The sequence below is a fragment of the Cupressus sempervirens genome, chromosome 4 (genome assembly GCF_028749045.1).
Source record: "Cupressus sempervirens isolate cs-2001-9-10 chromosome 4, ASM2874904v1, whole genome shotgun sequence".
Lineage (NCBI taxonomy): Eukaryota > Viridiplantae > Streptophyta > Pinopsida > Cupressales > Cupressaceae > Cupressus > Cupressus sempervirens.
This window is the reverse complement of record NC_143121.1, coordinates 416,119,064-416,138,895: the sequence shown is the minus strand read 5'-3', so window position 1 is coordinate 416,138,895 and position 19,832 is coordinate 416,119,064. Positions and strand designations below refer to the sequence as shown.

At 35.4% G+C, this 19,832-nt stretch overlaps 1 protein-coding gene across 1 annotated transcript in view; it reads left to right on the top strand.

The window, feature by feature from the left end:
- EMB1441 (zinc knuckle (CCHC-type) family protein) overlaps nt 1-17,382 on the top strand; it is a 231,980-nt gene extending 214,598 nt beyond the window's left edge. The window contains exon 14 of the mRNA XM_089825338.1: nt 16,369-17,382. Within this exon, the coding sequence (XP_089681464.1) occupies nt 16,369-16,562 (194 nt within the window). The 3' untranslated portion in view covers nt 16,563-17,382. The remainder of the gene's footprint in view (nt 1-16,368) is intronic.
- The last annotated feature ends 2,450 nt before the right edge of the window (nt 17,383-19,832 follow it).

The following is a 19,832-nucleotide window of genomic DNA, read 5'->3' as shown; positions in this document are numbered from 1 at the left end:
ACAAGAGCCATGTAATGAACTTGTGGGATGTTAGTTTGAGGAGTCTCATGCTCCAATAATTTTTATAAGGTTTTCATAGTAAATATGTTTTTTAAAATACTGGGATTGTTAATTATGAGAAGATGGCTTTCATGTATTTCAGAATATATGTTTCAATTCGTAGTTGCAAAAATCGTGAATATCATGATATATTGTGGGTCACAAACTTAGGCAATTTAATCACCATTAAACTAGTGCATGAGTTTTCCATTTTCAAGCAGTGGTTCTTATGCAAAAAAAATTGCGAATCGCACATGAGTCCTGCTAAAACATTAGCCAAAAATAATAATAAAAACAAAAATAATTTTATTACAGAAAATTGATGGTTAAAAAATAATGGATGCATAAAAGTGAAATGTGCATTGTTTTAGGGTTTTTGTTATGTTATTTGCGACGATGGGAGGTTGCGACGGTGGGAGAAAAAGGCACAATGGGATGAATACCCTTAAGAGTTCCTAAAGGAAGCTTTGTATGAACTTGCATTTGCACTTCAAGTTCAGAGGATTTCAGTATTGGTGTATTTTCAAAGCATATTTGTAATTGCTATATCAGAAAACCGTTATAATCATTTGCAGCAGAAATTAATTCCAATGAAGTATTTAGTTTCAGTCAGTATAATATATAGATCTACTACGTTTGTTGTGGTATATCATATTTTAACAGTTTCTCCAATAGATTGCCAAAATATTTCACTAGGTATTTCAAATATGAGTATTTTATATTAACTTCTCAATTTTGGCTAAGGGTCAATATAGCTCATCAAGTATTTTTTAGTAAAAGGCGTTACAACTTACATTGATAATTAAAAGGTGTTACGATAATTATGGCTGAGGCAAACTAACTGTGCTTTTATAATTAAATGATAATATTTTAATCACAAAGTTTCAACTTCTTAAATATTATAATGCCATTTTTAAAATAGAACATAAAATGTATATACGTATAAAACTATATGCAAAAGGTTTTAATTCCTCTAAAATCTTATGCATTTTAACTTAGTTACCCTGGTTCGTTGTTTTGCCCTCCAAACCAAGCTAGGGTTTGAACTGGTACCTAGTTCGAGTACAGTTCAAACTCTGGTTCAAACAAGGCTCGATTTTTTTCCCAATAAGTTCAAATTGGTCCCATCAGCAATCAAACTCGAGCAAATTGGGTAGAAACATATCGAACCACTTGCAAACTGTGTTGAAGTGAGCCTTGCGGACGACGAGAAAGTGGAATTTTCTGACATATTTTATAATATTTTGAGTTCCTTAACCCTAAAAAGTGAATGTATAAGGTTTATGTTGGCATCTAACACTCATTTGTGGTGTGCAAGTAGGTTATTTTGTCTTGAGCAAGAGCAAATAGGTGGTTAAGAAAAAGTTTGTTTGTGCAAGGAGGAGTTGGAAGATTGGCTTGTGAGCTATCTCGAAGTGCTTGTGCCTGATTCCTACACCTTTGCAAGCTTACAATGGCAGCAAGAGGTAAGTCCTTGTTCCATTTTCTTTTTGTTTTGTTTAAGCTTTTTATTTTTTTCATTTATCTTTCAATGCCAATAAGATTTGGCCATTCTTTTCTCTAAAAATTCATTCTCAATATGTATACTATTTCTTGCCATAGGGAAAGGAACTTCAATGGGATCTACCTCTTCCTCAATAGGCAATGCCAATACCCAACAAAGATGAGAACCCCATTTTGATTCTCCTTAATGGGAGTATGTGGATATTGTACATCCTCTTCTACTAGGTGGTGCTTTCTTTTCCTAATGTCAAGGTTGTGATGTAGAAAGGAATAGTTTATATTATCGTGCAGTGAGCCATTTGTATGGATAGCTTGGAATAGGAGTCAAGAAATGTCTTGGAAAAAGAAATGCACTTGTGCCATATTCATTAGTATTAAAATATATTCAAGAGCATGAAGAAGCAGAAGAGAGAGAAGAACATAGGCAAAATACCATCGATGGTAGTAGCAATGACACTAAAAAAGAGCAAAGGGAATGAAATCCACCACAAATTTCCTGATAGAAGATCACCCCATCTATACTACCCCAATTGCCCTTGATTCTCAAAATGGAGCGCCCCTTACACACAAAAGAAAGGGACCACTAGCAATTTCATTTCAAAATCAAAGTAGGGAAATTGCCAACATTAATGCAACAAGATGCTTGTATGCCAATGGGCTATCTTTTAAACTTGTTTGCTCTCCATATTTCAAGAGGATGTTGAGAAGTGCTAATGAAGCTCTTGCAGGGTATTTAGGTCTCATTTTGTACAAACCACCTTGTAGGATCAAGAGGTCAAGTTGGTTGACTAGTAGTTGAAGCCCATAAAGGATTCATGGATTGAGATAGGGGTAACAATTGTTTCAGATGGGTGGAAAGATGCTAGAAATCTTCCATTGATCAATGTTTTGGTAGTGTCTCCTGAATGGGTGATGTTTCTAAAAGCAGTACATTGTGAGGGGCAAGTAAAACATGGGGCATTTATTGCTAATATTCTCATCTCTTCCATTGAAGAAGTGGTTGCTTGAAACGTTCTCCAAGTTGTAACAAACAATGCAAAGAATTGTAGAGCTATTGATTTGTTGGTTGAAGAGAGATAACATCATATTTTTTGGACACCTTGTGTGGTTTATTCACTCAATCTTATGCTACAAAAGATTGGAAAGAATATTGAGTGGATCAAGGAGGTTTATGCAGAAGCTGAGGACATCCAGATGTTCATGACAAACCTCCACTCAAATCAAGGAATATTCAGAATGTTCTCACATTTGGAGTTGCTGAAGGTAAGTGAACTTGAACTCAAGTTAGTAATTTAATTTTTTTAAAATAGTATCTTACAATTTCTGATTTTTTGATTGTGTGTGGGTATTCTTTTTTGAAGTATGTAGTTGCATTTTTGTTTCTCTATTTTATGTTGCCGATTGCCAAGGCATGTTTTGCATCAAATGTAAACATCTTGAGATGACTTATGGAAGTGAAAGAGGCACTTTCCAATATGGTAATTCGCATCAATTGAGCTATATGGAGGCCAAGAAATAGTGAGAGGGCATCTAAAATAAAGATTAGGATATTGGAGGACTTATAGTGGAAACGTGTGGAATATCTCATTAATCTCACCAAGCCCATTATGATCATGCTTAAGTATGCTAGCATTCATAGGCCTCGCCTTGGAGAGATTTATGATGGCATAGACTTAATGCTTGAGAAGATCAAGCCAATTGTAAATGAAAAAGAACAAGATCCTCAAGAGACATTTTTCAAACAATTGCAAGCAACTATTGTAGAATGATGGAACAAAATGACCTCTCTACATTTTCTTGCCTATGCATTTTCGCCCAAATTCACTAGTACTCAATATTCAGATCTACCAGGAAGGCTACCACCCTATAGAGATTAAGAAGTGTTTGATGGATACAAGACATCATTTGAAAGACTCTTTCCTGATGATGATATGCGAGATTTGATTATGGATGAGTTCACATAGTTTGTGGATGCAAAAAATCTAAGTAATGATGCTCTTTGTCATCGGTTTAGGAAGGATGATCATAGTTGGTGGTACATCCATGGCCAAAGAGTCCAAACGTTGCAGCCCCATGCAATCAAAGTGATACAACAAGTAAGCTTAATTTTAAAAAAATTACAATTAGTTTACCTTGTCTTCATAAATTGCTAGAAATCCTAAGATTGAAGATATGTATTTTAAATTTTATTTTAATTGTTTACTTGGTCATGTCTTTATAGGTTCCTAGTTCATCTGCATCAAAAAGAAATTGGAGTACATATTCTTTCATCCACTCAATGGAGCGCAACAAGTTGCAATCAAAATGAGTGTAGAACTTGGGATTTGTGCATTACAACTTGAGTTTCCTCTCTCACAAGACTAAAGAATACAAAGAGGTGGGATGTAAATGCAAAGTTGGCGGAATAGATGTTTTTGCTTATTGGCATTCAATTGAAAATTTTGATGCCAATATTATTATTACTGCTGCTGATCCCATAGGCCTTAGCTATGTTGTTGAGTCAACTAATGCCAAAGAACTAGGACGAGGAGAAGAAGATGATGATGATGAAGAAGAAGAAGATGAATATTAATAAATTTTTATTCCATTAGTTGAACTTAAAACAATGATACTTGAACTTGCTGTTATGAATCATCATTTAATTTTAATATTTTGAATCTTTGATGTTGAACTTTAAATATGTGATAGTATGATCACGATTCACGATTCAATGATTACAAGTTTAAAGTTTATGCCTGTGGTGTTTTTGTTGTTCAAATGATTAAATCATATGATTTTTTGATGCTGTGACTTTCTAATTTTAACTTATGCTTCTAGGCTATATATATATATATATATCTTTTATAATTTTAACATGTTTTTGTACAAATGAACCCAAACAAACCCAAACCCCTTTCCAAAAATTTTCCATACCAGAAAACTGTATCTTTGAACTCGAATTGGTAATATAACATTTTAATCTATGTTCAAAAAGTTGTCATCACTTTAATCATGTAGATACCACATTAGTCTAGGAAAATAAACAATTTTTTGGATTTGTATTTGTATAGTTTAACACAGGAAAATATATCAACATTATTATAAAAATAAATAAATTACCCTTTACTTATATAGGAACTAAGGAAATAAATAACATTGATATATTTAAGAAATTATATATTTTCAAATGTACATTAAAAGGGAAGATTATTACCGATTTTTACATTGAGCTTTTGGCAAGTCTTGAGTTTCTAACTTTTTTTGGGCCCACCAAGTTATTGCAAGTTTGAATTTTTAAACCATGTTCTTCATTATGAAATATTTCATAGTTTTTCTTTTATAGAAGTTGGCAAGTGACGCCCTTCTCATATTATGTGGAAATGTTAGAATATAATGTTACTAGGGGTCATAACCCTATAATGTTAATATTTGGAAAACCTTATATATATTTATATGTCACTTTATATAATTAGTCTATTGTTGTTAGATTATTGATTATTTATAAATGATAGTTTTGAATAGGTGTGCCATATGACTAATACCCTTCAAGTATTTTGCCACCCCTCCTATATTTAAGGAGGCTGCTCTCATTGAGAGGTAAGGATGATTTTGGAGATTTATAGTGAATTCACCATGCACAAGAGGTAATATTGGCCGCATAGAAGGAAGGAGAAATGTAGCCTAGACTAAATCTATGTTATGGTAGACCAATGTATTAAGTGTTTTATAATGAAATGATGCTTCAAAGAGTTTATTTTTCCTACAAGTCTTCCTATGTATATAGTGTGTAATGTGTTCAATTTGTTCATCTTGTAGTTCTCATTTTATTTCCTTTACATTTAATTTTTAATGATTAGTAACCTAAGACCTGGATCTCTAATAAAGTCCCATTTGGAATTTTTTTAGTAGTTGTAGGTCCCTAGTAACCAACAACTTCAGATCGGAAGTTTGAAATTGGACATTGCCATCCTTTTGGGATGATTTGCAAATGGTAGAGACCTCTACAAACCATCCTTGAGTCTGACAAAGCCTTCTTATATTTGTTGCACTGAATTATGATGGTGTTTGAGAGTTGTGGATGTTTGAAGAGGATTTGTAGGGTCTGACAGCTATGTTGCCAAATTCCAACCCGGCAGCCCAAAAGTCTAGTCTGGTCCGGCCGAAAGTCTGGTCTGGATGCAGGCCGGTCAAAAGTCTGCCCAAATTTTGCCAGGAGAACCCTGGCAGAACTTTCTCATTTTTATGGTGAATTTGGAATTCTGCAGCAAGGTCCAGGTTGAATCCAACCTTAAAAGAGACCATTTTAAAAGGCCAAAAAGGTAAAGCATACGTCATTTGTCACTTTGCAAATGAAAAAGAAAACTTCGTCTCCATTGCTAAATTATTTGTGCTTCTAATTTGCCCTAGGGTGATGATAATATGTTTGATGGCTAATGATGATATTTGATTAGCGATGGCTGATTGTTAATGTTGAAATTGTTATTTTTGAACTGAATATAGTAGTGTATTTTGGCATTTTGCTATGTCATTCATACTCGAACATTAATATATACGATAGTGTATTTTGCTATGCTGCTTTACTATGAGCATAATCATGTATGAACTTATTTGCTTCTGCATATATATATAGATATAGACACATGTTTTTGTATAGATGAACCCAAAAGAAACTTGACCCCAGCCTGAAATATTCTTGCGCTAATTTCATACCCGGAGCTCTAATCCGAATCTGAACCCGAGCTAGGACCAACAACTTAGTCTGAAAGCTGATCAATTACATATTTGGGACTATATATATATATAGACACATGTTTTTGTATAGATGAACCCAAAAGAAACCTGACCCCAGCCTGAAATATTCTTGAGCGAATTTCAAACCCGGAGCTCTAATTCGAATCTGAACCCGAGCTAGGAACAACAACTTAGTCTGAAAGCTGATCAATTACATATTTGGGACGTTCAGAGGAAGCTGTATTAATATTTCATCTCCACCTTCCACAGTCCTTCTCGACTAGAAAGATGAAATGAAATGGAGGTAGATTTGGTTGTTAATTAATATGGCATATGACTTTAAAAAATTAAAAAAACAAAAAAAAAAACAGCTCATGCATTGTGGTGATCTAATATAGGTTGTGTCATCAACCTTTTCTTGCTACCATTGGCACACATCTTGAAGTGATTAAAAGACCAGTTTGATTGTGAATGAATCAAAAGGATTTGATTAAAATGCTACTGCCAGTTTCCCTATACGACATTCAGTTTGAACCTTGTTTTAGGCTGCAGATAAATTTTTTGCAGAGCAGACTGGGATTTCGATAATATAACCAAACAGTGGATCAATTGGAACACACTCAAGGGAACCTTTTCTTTTGCAAATTTCCATTCCATTCTTGTTCAGTTAGGGAAAAATTATGGCTTTGTGACCTCATTGCACCCATTTTTGAATGGTAATTTGTTTCAAATGTTGAAACTGTGAAAAAAATGGCATATGCCATGGTGTTCCTTGGTATACTGCCTCTTGAGCTCACTGTGGGGTGCCATCCAAAAACTCTCAATCTGGTATATTGCCTCGGTGAAGTATTTGAGATAAATAATTATCAAACAACTATCAACCTATTGTTAGGTGGTAAAAGTGGAAGCAAATTTGATGTCTCAAAGACTTTCATTGCGATTCAAGCAAGGAGTTTTGCAAGGGTAGTTCATTATTTGAGTAAGCTTGTCAAATCATATTCCACAATTGTAATGTATTCTATTCCATAATGGCAATTGGTAATTCCTTTATATGGGGTAGAATTCAACAAATGACATTTGTTTAGTTGAAGTAAAACTGGCTTTGGTAGGAGAAGTGCTAATAATAAAATTAAATACATTATTGTTATTGTTGTTCTGCATTTTGTCACCACAAAATGTAGGTAACAACACGAAACTTTTTAAAGCCAGTTTCATGTTTCTCTAAGCTTGGATTTGATATTCAATTGTTTATTGTTGATTGATTGATCAATTTCAATTCATATATCAAATTGTTTTACTGAAGACCTTCGTCAAGTCTTTTTCGTTTTGCTTTCTGTCGAGCCTTTGCTTGATTTTTAAAGCCTTTACAGTCCCTTTTTTACTTTTGAGTTTGCATTTTCTTGTTTTTAGTCCTTTGGTTCTGCTCATGTCATGCCTTTCGATTTCCCCTTCGATTTGGTCTAACCTAGAGGTCAATCGGAGTTGTCAGTCAAGAGTTATGTCCATTTTAGTGCCTCAAAAGTGGACATTTTAAGTGTCTCAAAAGTGGACATTATAGGTGCAATAGCACGAATTAACAATATGATGTTATATTTTCATTTTGACATTCACTTTTTTAAAATATAACATTATATTCACTTTTTGTTATGTTTTTAAGTTACTTTTTACTTTAAATTTATAACTTAAAGTGCACTTTATGTTATAATTTTAAGTTGAGTTACTTTTAAAAGTTTCACTTAAAGTAACTATATAACTATAGAGTTACATTTTAAATTTTTGGTTTTAAAATCAAATACTTATTTAAATGTCACTTTAAAATGATTTTTATATATTATATTGAATAATATGATAAATGAATATTGTTTTTTGACCATTTGGTGACATTTTTATAATTTTAAGTGAATTATATAACTAAAAGGCTTCAAAAGTGGACTTTTTATATGCAATTGCATGTAAAAAATATGAAAAGTGGAAACTTTTAATGGCATTGCATATAAAACTCACTTTTGAGGATACTTTTCATGCCATTACATCAAAAGTGGACCTTTTTGATGCTATGACATGAAAAGACAAGTTTTTATGCCTAAGAATAAAAAAGGTGAGACATTTTAAAATATGGAAGTGACCTCAAAAGGTCCGATTTTGCCCATAAGCATGTTTAAAAACATTTAATGCACTCCAAAAAGTGCAATTTTGCATGAAGACATTTTAAAATGTGTAAGTGAGCTCAAAAGGTCTGATTTTGGAGAAATACATATTTTAAAATGTGTTATGTTCATTGAAAAGTCCGATTTTGAGAAGAAAATGTGTTCTTGCTCCCCAAGAATCCGATTTTGGCCATAACTCAAGATTTTCTTCATGGATTTGAACGAAATCTTTTGCATTCAAGGTGTTTTTTCTTGGTGATGATTTTGCTTGCATCAAAGATGAGTTTAATGTGCTGAAAATCGTTTTTCGGAGTTCATATCTAGGGCACGTTTTTGTAGAAAACTCCAAAGATCTTCATTTTTGCCCAATGGTTTTGCATGGGGATGAATTGATTTTCTCTTTTTGAGTGATTCCATTGCATCTTGGTTCATATTTTGATGTTTAAACACCAAAACATTTTACTTGGAAATCCATGGTGAAACACGTTTTTTCTAAAAACATCCCATGAGCATAAATCTTCAAAACGTTGGAATCTGGAGAGGTTTTAGGGCACGTTTTGGCATCTTGCAACATTTTCTCCTTGTTTTTTGCCCGCTCCCATTTGAATTTGCAAGATTGGAAAAGGTCTCACTATTTTTGAAGAATTTTTCAAACAAAAGAGCATCTTTTTTCTCATGTTTGGCACTTATTCTTCATGTAAGTGGACTTATTCTTTCTTATAATTTAATTCATGCTTATCTTGCTGATTTTATGCATGAGATTATTAAATGGTTGCCATTTGTGAAGATCTTTGCCATGGAAAGTGCATTTTTCCTTTAAATATGAAGTTTTCATTCATTTTCATGTTTTTGGTTTTTTCCCAAGTCCAAATTTCGAATTTGAGCTTTGAAGTGCATTACATCTTGGCTTGTTTGAATTATTTTCGAAGGTACGTTGTTTCTTTTGTTTTTGGTGTTTTGTGCTTGTTTGCCAGTTTTTCTCCATTTGGAGAAGGTACAAGTTTTTTCCCAAAAACTTGTTTTTGCTTCATTTCATGCGAAAGCATCATCATCTTTCACATTCCGTTTCCATGTCACGACACTTCATCTTTCATTCAATGAAATGCGATTATATGTTTTCCATCTCATTCGCCATCCGCACATGCATGTAATCCCATTTTCTGTTTCCATTTTCACCCATCTCACTTTTCACTTCCATTCATACGACACGATTACACAAAATGTCTTATGTGTAATTGCATCCAAAAGGTCCGATTTTGATTAAAGTCACATTTTGAAAAGACAAAAAGATGTCATTTTCACGTCCCATGTACTTTGACTTCTCCTTTTCCCCAAAAGTGACTATAAAACTCATTATCTCACCTCCATTTTTCATTTCCATCTCTTCATATTCATTCGTGCTTACATGAGTAAATACATCTTTTCGCATCTTTCCGTATTTTACATCTTGACCTTCATTCGCATATATATGTAAAGTGTATCCTTCACTCGCGTTTGCATCTCATTTCACCCTCCACCTCCTCTTACATGTTGCCTTTACATGTATTCGTTTTTTCATACAATAAAGCCTTGAAATCGCTAAGGCACTTTTGAAATCAGCAACTTTCACTTTGCACGCATTCCCATGCATTTCACCCTCACACATTTTCATTCTATTCCATTTTCCATTTTCACGCCTTCATATCATTTCATTCCACATTCCGTTCATTTCATTTCACTTTCCATTCCATTGCATATGCATATGCCTTCTCTTTGTGAAGTCTTCAATCCTTTTGTGAATCTTCACTGCCGATCTAGAATTCACTTGCATGGAGATTCCTTCTGATGATATATTTATGTTTTGGGATTTTTGTGTTGCAGCACAAGCACAAGATACGTACTTGCCATCCAAATCCAAAGGCAAAATGAAATATCAATATGATAAAGAATTGACTCATGCAACTCCTTCAATCACGTCTATTTTGGATAACGTGTTGGACACGAAGATTGGTCATGTAGACATGGCTAATTTCCTACAAAGAGTTGAAGTCCTGGCAAGTCATGAAATGAAGCACATTAAGAGAAGCAACATTCACTTGGTGTCTACGTTTCGTATGGCAGCTATAGAACCTGACTTTGTTTATAGAGGTGCACGGCGGTTTACTCCTAAGACAAGGACTATCAAAGATGTTGACGGCAAGGTTATCATTAGCTTTGATTTTGAGTTTATAGAACAAATCTTCAAAGTTTCGCATAAATCAGAATGTGCTGATTTGAGAATCATCACCTGCTTGTTGGAATGAGCAAAAGGGCAATTATCAGAAATATGTCAACCTTTACTGGTTAGACAATAAGAAAAGCAATTTTTCCAGATGGCCAAAGACTATTCATCGGTCAAATTTCAAATAAGAGTACAAGGATCTCATCATTCTTCTCAACAGGATTTGTGGCCTTAAAGATTCCTCTAATTTTGAGCCATGGATGTATAAGTTCATGTTTCAAATTATGGAGAATAAAGAACACATCTTTTGGGAAGAACTTATAAGTACTGCACTCTGCCAACAGATATGTAATGTAGGAACATCAGTACCTTTCTATATAAATTCTTATTTAGTTTAAATAGCTTCTGCCATGGGGTCTTTTTCCGGTCTTTCTACCAAAGGAGATTGTCTTCAAGTTCTTATTTGGGATTACTATGACCAACTCACTTTGGCAAATAGTAAATTCCACTACAGAAGAGTCCAAGATGCCTCCTTCAGATATTTCAGGTGCTTGTTTGACAAGCAGTTGTCTATCAAAAGAGTATTTGATGCACCATGAGGGGAAGGTAAACCAGTATGGCTGTATTTTTTTCCAGTTTCCTACTTTCACATACTTGAGAGTTGGATATTTTAAGGGAAAGCCATATACCTTACTTAGTTATGCTATAGATCGAATCATCCTGATGGAGTTAGCTAGACAGCGCATGGACGTATAGAGTGATCAACATGCTTCACATAGGCTTGGATTTGGTATTACCTCAGCTAAGCCTTTGGCTATTGGCAATTATTCAATTGTTTTTGTGCCTAAAGCAAAGAATATGGAAGCAGAATTGCAGTTGATTACATTGAAAAAGTTCAAGGCTAGGTTTGATTTTGACTATGGAGAAATGAATTCTTAGATGAAAAGAGCTTGCACTCATGTTCATCGCATTGAGGATATTTGGATTGATATGAGAACAAAACTTGACACCATGAAGATGGATTACTACAGATTAACCTTGCAGCAAATAATCGATCTTAACATGTTGGAAATCCCTTTAGATTTTCAAGTTGAAGATGATGGTGACATCCTTGATCCGGAATTTCATCAAGTAGGCTTTGATAAAAAATGTCCTTTCCCTATTCAATGGCAACAAAAGGAAGGTACATCTAGCATGGACAGGTTTCAATCCATCTTAGTAAACACTAACAAATGGTTGAAAAGTAAAGGCCTTAAAAGAGTAAATCCTAAAATGGGCCTAGATTGTGTAAGTTTTGGTCCTCTTGGCAGGAAATCACAACTAGAGATTACAGGGAAAGATGGTGCCTCATCTTCAAGTGCCAAGAGTTCTCTAAAATTCAAATTGAAGGGAGGAAAAGGAACTAAATCATCTCAAGTTCTTGAGCCAATTCAAGAATCAATGACAGAATCAGAAGAAGAATTGAGAACAAAATCTGATAAGGGAGATTCAGATGAAGAAGGGGAAATCATAACCATATCTCCTCCAAAGCCTGTACAAGCCTATACATCTAGAACCCTTTTTGCAAGAGGTTGATGATGATATAGATTCATTTTCTACTGTTTTCACCCCTTCCATTCCAGTCTCGGAGGTTAACACCATGGCTCTTCCTATTTCCTCTGCTGCTCCTCTGTTCCTACACATGAACAATATGAGCACTTAGCAAATGTGTTTGAATATTTTTCGATTCTTACCAGTGGTCAAGTTTCCCAACTTGATACATCTTTGACAGGATTTGAATTTTTCATGACAGAGTCTTCACAACATGTTCCTATGCTTTCAGCGGTACAAATTGAATCCTGCTTAGTCACTAAAAATATACAATTAGGATCAATGCCAATGGTCTCCATTGTGCCTACTTTTGCGGATGAAAGTTTCAGCCTGCCTGCATGGTTGAGTAAAATAACAACAAAGAGAAAGAAAGTGGTTGTTCCTCCCGACAATCTTCTTGTTAAGAAGACAAAATCCAAATCTTTGAAAGGTAAGATTGTTTCTAGAATTTTGGTTGATTCTGATAAAACCAAATTTGCTGAGGTTGCTGAGCCCTTGGTAGATAAACCTGTTGAGGAACTTACTCGTTCTGACTACAAGTTTACTAAGGTTGAAGTTGGAAAGCAATCACGTTTGAGTTGTTTACAAGATGCTCAAGATGCATTGACAAATGTATCAAAAAGCAATCATGAGCTTTAGGAGAAAAATAATTAATTGAAACAGGAGATCTCTCGTTTGAATGAGGTTATCAAGAGACAATCTTCTCAAAATGTTATTGTTACATCACAAACGTCTAAAGAGAGAAGGCTGATTGAAGTTGCTAAGTCTTGGATATAGGAAATCATTTCTGAAGGAGTTCGAGCCATCACAGAGACACTTGCAGTTCCTAGGCGTGTCAAAGAGATGAATGAAATTGAACAAAACTTAATTTCTTCTTTGACTCGAGAAGCAGATAACTTGAAAGAAATCCTTGATGATTGGGATGAAATGATAAAATTTGATCTAGATGCTATGGTCTCATGTGACATTCTTCCGTCATGTGAAATGTTTTTCAGGTTTCAAGGACTCGTTGACAAGGAGACATTAAGAAAGCTGATCACAAAATTGCGAGTGGCCTTTGAAGATTGTCAAGCAATTGAAACAAATCTTACTTGTGATTTGGAACAGATGGGATGCCATGTTACTGATGATTTTAGTAATCTTTTGGCAGCAGAAAGAGTGATTTCCGAATATACAATCAGGATCAATGCTGGTGTAGATTCTGAAGATTTTGGTTTGCACACGATGAACAAGTTTGTTTTGTATAAATCCTTGACAAAACACTTGTTAGATACTACAGCAAAAAATTCCAAAGTTGTGCAATCAGCATATGAAAATGCAATGAGAGTTGAAGCCATATTGAAGACTATCGAAATTGTTGATCTTCCCACAGTGTGTGACATCATTGTTAAATTTAAGGCACTAAGGATCAATCTCTAAGATTGTTGTTAGTTTTTATTTCATGTTAGTAGTTGTTTAGAATGCATTACATGAAAAAGTGTAATTACATGCAAGTTACATGTATGTAAAAAGATGTAATGCGAGTTTCATGTGCAGTTGCATGTAACTCCTTATTTTCTGTAGTTAGACTAGGTCAAAGTTGGTTGAGTTGCTCCCATTTTTTCCTCCACCTTTTTCTCAACTTCTTTGCCTATATAAAGGAGTGCTCCCTCATTGTAAAATTATCATTATTTTTATGCAAGAGAGCTCTATAGAAATTGTGCCAGCAGAACTTTGTTTGTGTGAGCACTATTTTGAAAGAAAGTGAATACAAAGGAGCATTTGAGACTTAACTTTAATTAAGAGAGATTGTCATTTGTGTGAATTGTAAGCTTTGTCTATAATTCATCCAAGTTGCCTTTGATTCATATTGTCTTGTGATATTGGTAATTGTTCTCATGAATTGAATAGAAAAGAGTTAAGAAACAGTTGAAGCCAGAGCTTTGACCAGGAGCAATTGTGAAAGTGTATAGCTATAAGCTTTGTCTGTAGTCTATATTTTCTTCTTAATTCGCAAAATAGTTAAGTATTCTTACTTTTAGAAGTCTTTGTGTCCTAATTGTAAAGTTTATTTCATATATAGAAGTACGATTAGACTTAGACCCAAACTGGGACATTTTAGCTAGCCTTTGAGTTGGTAAAAGTTTATTGGTATTAGTGTTTCCAACTTTTGATAGAAGTGTAGTTAGAGATTCACCTTGCCCATTATTCACTCTATGAGTAAGTGGATCCTTTCTTGAAAGTTAAGAAGAAAGGATATTGGTAACACCCTGTTTATAAAATCTCTCGACTTCTTGCTTACCTTGAGTTGATCTAAGGAACAGTGAGAAGGGGGAGCCTTCCCTTTAAGGTAGGAGAGATTCTGTCTCACACACTGTGGTTGGTCATCCTATTTTGCGATTGGATTTTTATCCAAAATTGTCAGTTGCAAAATATCCACCAAACAGTATATATATATACATCATAAATTTTAGATTATTTATAATGTATCATTTTATATAACTATCAATATATATCCATAGTCAATAATAATTAAAATTGTAAAACTACTTAATATTTTAGTTATAAACTATCAGGTTATGCTCCTTCCCCATCGATATGCCATCTGTAATAGTGCATAATCATCATAAAAGTAGTGTATAATATTAATTATATACTTGTTTGCATTAGAATCCATTGGGCACGCCGTGCAGAGAGCTTGGGTCTAATTGAAGCTATGATTTAGAGCAGATTCATCAGCTGCTTCAACGAATCAACACTATCTCGCATGACTCCCATGCTTTAGGATAATTGATGGCTTTTCAAATTTGGTTGATGACTACAATCGCTACTCTTGCTCCTATGTCTAGGGTTTTCCAAAGGTCAGAAAGAAAACTAAGGGACAAAATATTAAAATAACAAACTGTTTCCACATTGATTCCGCATGGACTTTGATTTCGTCCCAGAATAAGCCTTGTTTCTGAGTGATGCAATAATTTTGGGAGTTTTTCTAGGGTTCTGCAGGTTTTTGCACTGATTTTTTTACCTTTTTTCCATTTTGGCGGTATTTTGACATGGCTATAGTGTGATTTAAATTCAAAAAATCATTGAAATTTGCGCCAATCAATGGTCAACAATTTTTTCACAAATCAGATTTTTTTGGGGGTTAAAATTGGCTGGCTACATGATTCACAATTAATTGGTTATAATTGCAACTTTTTGCAAATTTTAAGTGGATCAGATTCTTGTATCATGGGTCACACAAATCAGTGTATGCCAGTCTACTTGACTGCTAAATCAGGCCAACTTCCTCACCAAGTGAAAAAGTACACTAGAGATTGAATGGAAGATGCTGTCATTGCTCCACTTGGGTACAAAACTTTACATGATGGGAAATTTTTCTTTCGCAGCAGCCTAGGCAGTAATTCCAAACTTATGGTTGACATCTACAACAGAACTAGGCAGCAATTTCAAATTTATGGTTGACATTTACAACAGAAGCAACTCCCCTAATAGTTGGGATCCATAGTCTTGCATCCATGCTGAATCAATATTTCAATTGGCAAGATGGTTTATCTCTTGTCTCAGTTTTGCCCCCTAACCTTGTAAGGTCAAGGTTTATGACTCGAGGGGTTCCCTTTGTGGGGTTGGAAGGTAGGGCCTGGAGGGTTAGGTCAACTATTATTTCTGGGTGTATCTCGATTCTCATCTATAATCATGTGGTTCATGTCTAAAAATTGTTCACGTTCCATTACATTACCAGTGCATCTTATCAGCAGTTACATATGTACATAGTTTGAATTAGATGTTGAAGATAATGCCATTCTTGTTCACAAAATTCTACTACGTAGAGTGCTTGCCACTGGATATCTCATGCGATCCAGATCAGTAAGTATTTAAAATCCCCATATAATATGAAGTCACAGTAAGATTCAAAAATTCTCAATTTTATTGTAAACAAATAGAGCAATGCTACATATATTCAACCATGGTTTCTGATGAGCTATTTACATAATTCTGTTTTGGTTTATCCGTTCACAGTGGCATAAAAAAAATTCAATGTTATTGTAAACAAGTAGAGCAATGTTACATATGTTGGACTCTGGTTGCTGATGAGCTATTTACAGAAGTTAGTTTTGGTTTATCTGCTCATAGCCAGAAACATATAATTTTAAGTACATTATTAGCTCCTATTTTTAAAATTATTTTGTGCATGCATAGGTGCCAAAACTGCAATGAATTTGTTTGCTCATATGCAAGCTTCAACACCTAGAGAGAAGGAGCTCATGAAAGCTATCACTGAACCTGAGCTAGTGGCAGCAATGCTAGGGAATGTGAAGATTGCTGCCGCTGGCCTTACTCAGTTAAAACAGCATCAAAAGAAAGGGAAAAAGCCTTCTTCCTCAAATTTTTAATTTGTAGACAAACAATTTCAGCAGATGGGGAATAAATGGTGCTTTACACAAAGTAAAACAAGGTAATTTTGAATTGCTATCTTGGTCAACTTTTTGAAGAAATTGGAGGATCTTATCAACTATTCTCAAGGAAGGACTGTGCAGGTGGAATGACCGGACCAATTTAAATTCAGTTACCCATGAGGTAATTTTTATTGATCATATTCATACTAGAAAGCATGTTTATATAGATTTGCAGAGCTGCGGTGCTTCTAAATACACTTTGTTGCCCGACTTAAAAAGAAAGAAGGAATTCCTGGTTGTGTGGGCAAAGGAAGAGATATGGCTTCAGTCTGCAAGTTTAGTAGTGAAGTACCAAAAATGGAGTCTCTTATTCATCTTCTTTCTGTGAGAGTGAACAGTTTACAAATTAAAGGATATTAAGTATTGATCGTTTCATCAAGAAATTGAAAGTATCCGTCAATTCAGCAGGAAACTGAAAGATGTGTAATGTAAGCTGATTTCACGTGTTTGGTGAAATGTTAATTTTTGATCTGAGCGGTCATTTCCAAATTTCTTATTTGCATGGTTCACAAGCTTTACATTTTCTTGTTGATAGGTATCAAAGATTTAATGAGAGCTATATAGCTGTGATACCTTCATACGATATAATGAAAGCCTGTATAGTGAATTTTTATGGGTGCCAATAGTTTTTAGTCAAATCTTACAAATATAGTTATGGAAAGAGATGGTAATGTAGTGCTGGGGTGAGGATGCATCCCCGTGTATCTCTGTATTTAATCCGAATCTCAAATATAAAAGGATAAGAATTTTTTTTTTTTTTCGGATCTGGGACTAAATTGTATTGCACTAAATAATATTTAGTACATAAGAGTATGTCTGCTAAATTTTGAATAAGATGGTATTATTTCAGGCATTGATTTTTTTTTTGGTTAGATAATAGGCCCAGAGGCCAAAGATTGTGACAATTTTTTAAGGACCCATTTCAATTCGGCACCAAAGATAGATGCATATGTACCCTTGGTTTGGCCCTTACAACTTTTCACATAATGAAATTTAAACCAATTTTAAAACCCGCTTTTGATTCCTTAATGTATAGCTTTATATCTGGAGAAGTCCTTGTATATAATTACAAAAAGTCTATCTCTACATAGATCAGTCATTCATGCTAGCAGGAGATCAATCAGTCTTATTAATGCTCGTCTTTTTCCTTTCCACCTAGAGCTAGCTTCTGCTCTTCGTCAGGATCTGTGGATCTTGTTAAACAGTTCCTCCTTTGCTAAAGCTCTTCGTTGCCAAAAGGCTTGCATTCTCAGGCAAAAGAGGAAGCTCATCACCCTGCAGCGTAAGTAGCATACTCGTGACTGAATGTTTGAGGATGTTGCTGACCCTGCTGTTCCAAAATTTTCCCAGATCACTCCTAGTCAGTGGTTGCGGTCTTCTCTAGCCTCTTGTCCCTCCCCTCCTTCCCTCTCCTCCATTGCTCCTCTCTCTCACTCGGTTCAATCTTCAGCTGGCCCATCCCTGCACGTGCATAAGCCATGATTCTCACGCACCATCTACATACACCTCCCTACGGGTTCATTGCATTGCTTCCTTGCCTTGTTCAACCTCCAATTCCTCATGGACTCTCATTTTCCTATGCCCCTTCCCCCTCAGGTATCTTCTGCGGTTCAAATGGTAGCCTCTACCCGCACTTCCACTCCCCAAGAACCCTATCTTAACACTTCCCATCACCCTTAGTGGTCCGGCTCTATTCCTTGCTCGTTGGATAGCACTCTCTTTGCTTGTTCCTGAGAAGCATGGTTAAGCACACTCTGTCCGAGCAACATCGCCCGTTCAACGGACTTAACCACGTCACGTCAGCTCAGGTTCGCAACATCTCTCTTGCATCAGATCTCCCCACGTCTTGTCAGGTAAGGTTGATCTCGATCCTATCTTGGTTGTCTTTGGTTTCTCGGATCTCTCTATTAAATGTTGTTCTAAGCTTTTGTCTCGTCGTGCCACACCCCATAATCAGTCCAGTACTCTTTACTTGTCGCAAACCACTGGTTATAGACGTCCAAGCCCTTCCAATATCCTTGATTTGACTTTCGCTCTTGCGTCTTCCTATGACACCAATGTGGCCCCCTCGATTCCTCCCCCTCACCCGTTCCTAGCTCATCCCGTACTTGGGTCGTGTCATCCTCTCTCAATCTCCACTCCTCTGTTTGTTAAGAACTCCGAGTCCAAACTTGTTATCAATCTTTCTCATGCTATTTTGGACCCCCTTACTTTCAGATGCTTTAACCGGGGTTTGAACTTCTCGTTTTATTCCTCGTGTTGACCTGCTTACAAGCATTGAGTACGGTCTCTCCTCTCTTCATAAGGAGGATGCATAGGTTATTAGGCAAGATTGTGCTATCTAAGCAAGTTTTTGTGTAATAATGACTGGATTATCTCTAAAGCTGACAAGGGCAATGCCATTGTCATTTTGGACAAACAAAGTCTATATTACAAAAATGCTCAAACTTCTTTCAGATGTTAGTAGCTATAGAGTTCTTGCTCGCAACCCCTACTCTAAGATCCTGAAGCGTGTGAAGTGTGCTATTAATGCCTCTTCTTTCGATAATGCTACTAAGAAGCATCTTACTCCCTCAAAGAAGTGAAACCTCGCATCTATGGGGTTCGTAAAATTCATAAGGCAAATATTCCTTTAAGGCCCATCGTTGACACCATAGGATCCCCAACTTGTTATTTAGCCTCTTTCCTTGTGAGCTTTATTACTCATCTAGTGGGAAATACTAATTCGTTCATCAAAGATTCCAACCATTTTGCCCAATTCTCAAGGGAAATCAAGTTGGACGATAATCATATCTTGGTCAGTTTTGACATTGTTTCCTTGTTCACCAAGGTGCCAATTCTTAACTTGATTGATATCGTCCAACAAAAACTGAATGATGAGATTGTCTCCTTGATCGAGTTATGCTTACGATACACCTTCTCTTTCAGGGTGTGATTTATGAACAAGTTAATGGAGTAGATGTGGGCTCCCCTCTCTCCCCAGTTATCGCCAATCTCTTCACGAAACATTTTGAAGTTGTTGCTTTGCATTCCTTTCCCCTTAAACCAAAATGGTGGAAACATTATGTGGATGACACCAATGTGTGTTGGCCTCATGGTCGCTACGCACTGGATAAGTTTCACTCTCATCTCAATAGTGTCTATACTTGCATCTCTTTCACTAAGGAGCTTGAAGTAGACAACCAATTACCCTTCTTGGATGTTTTG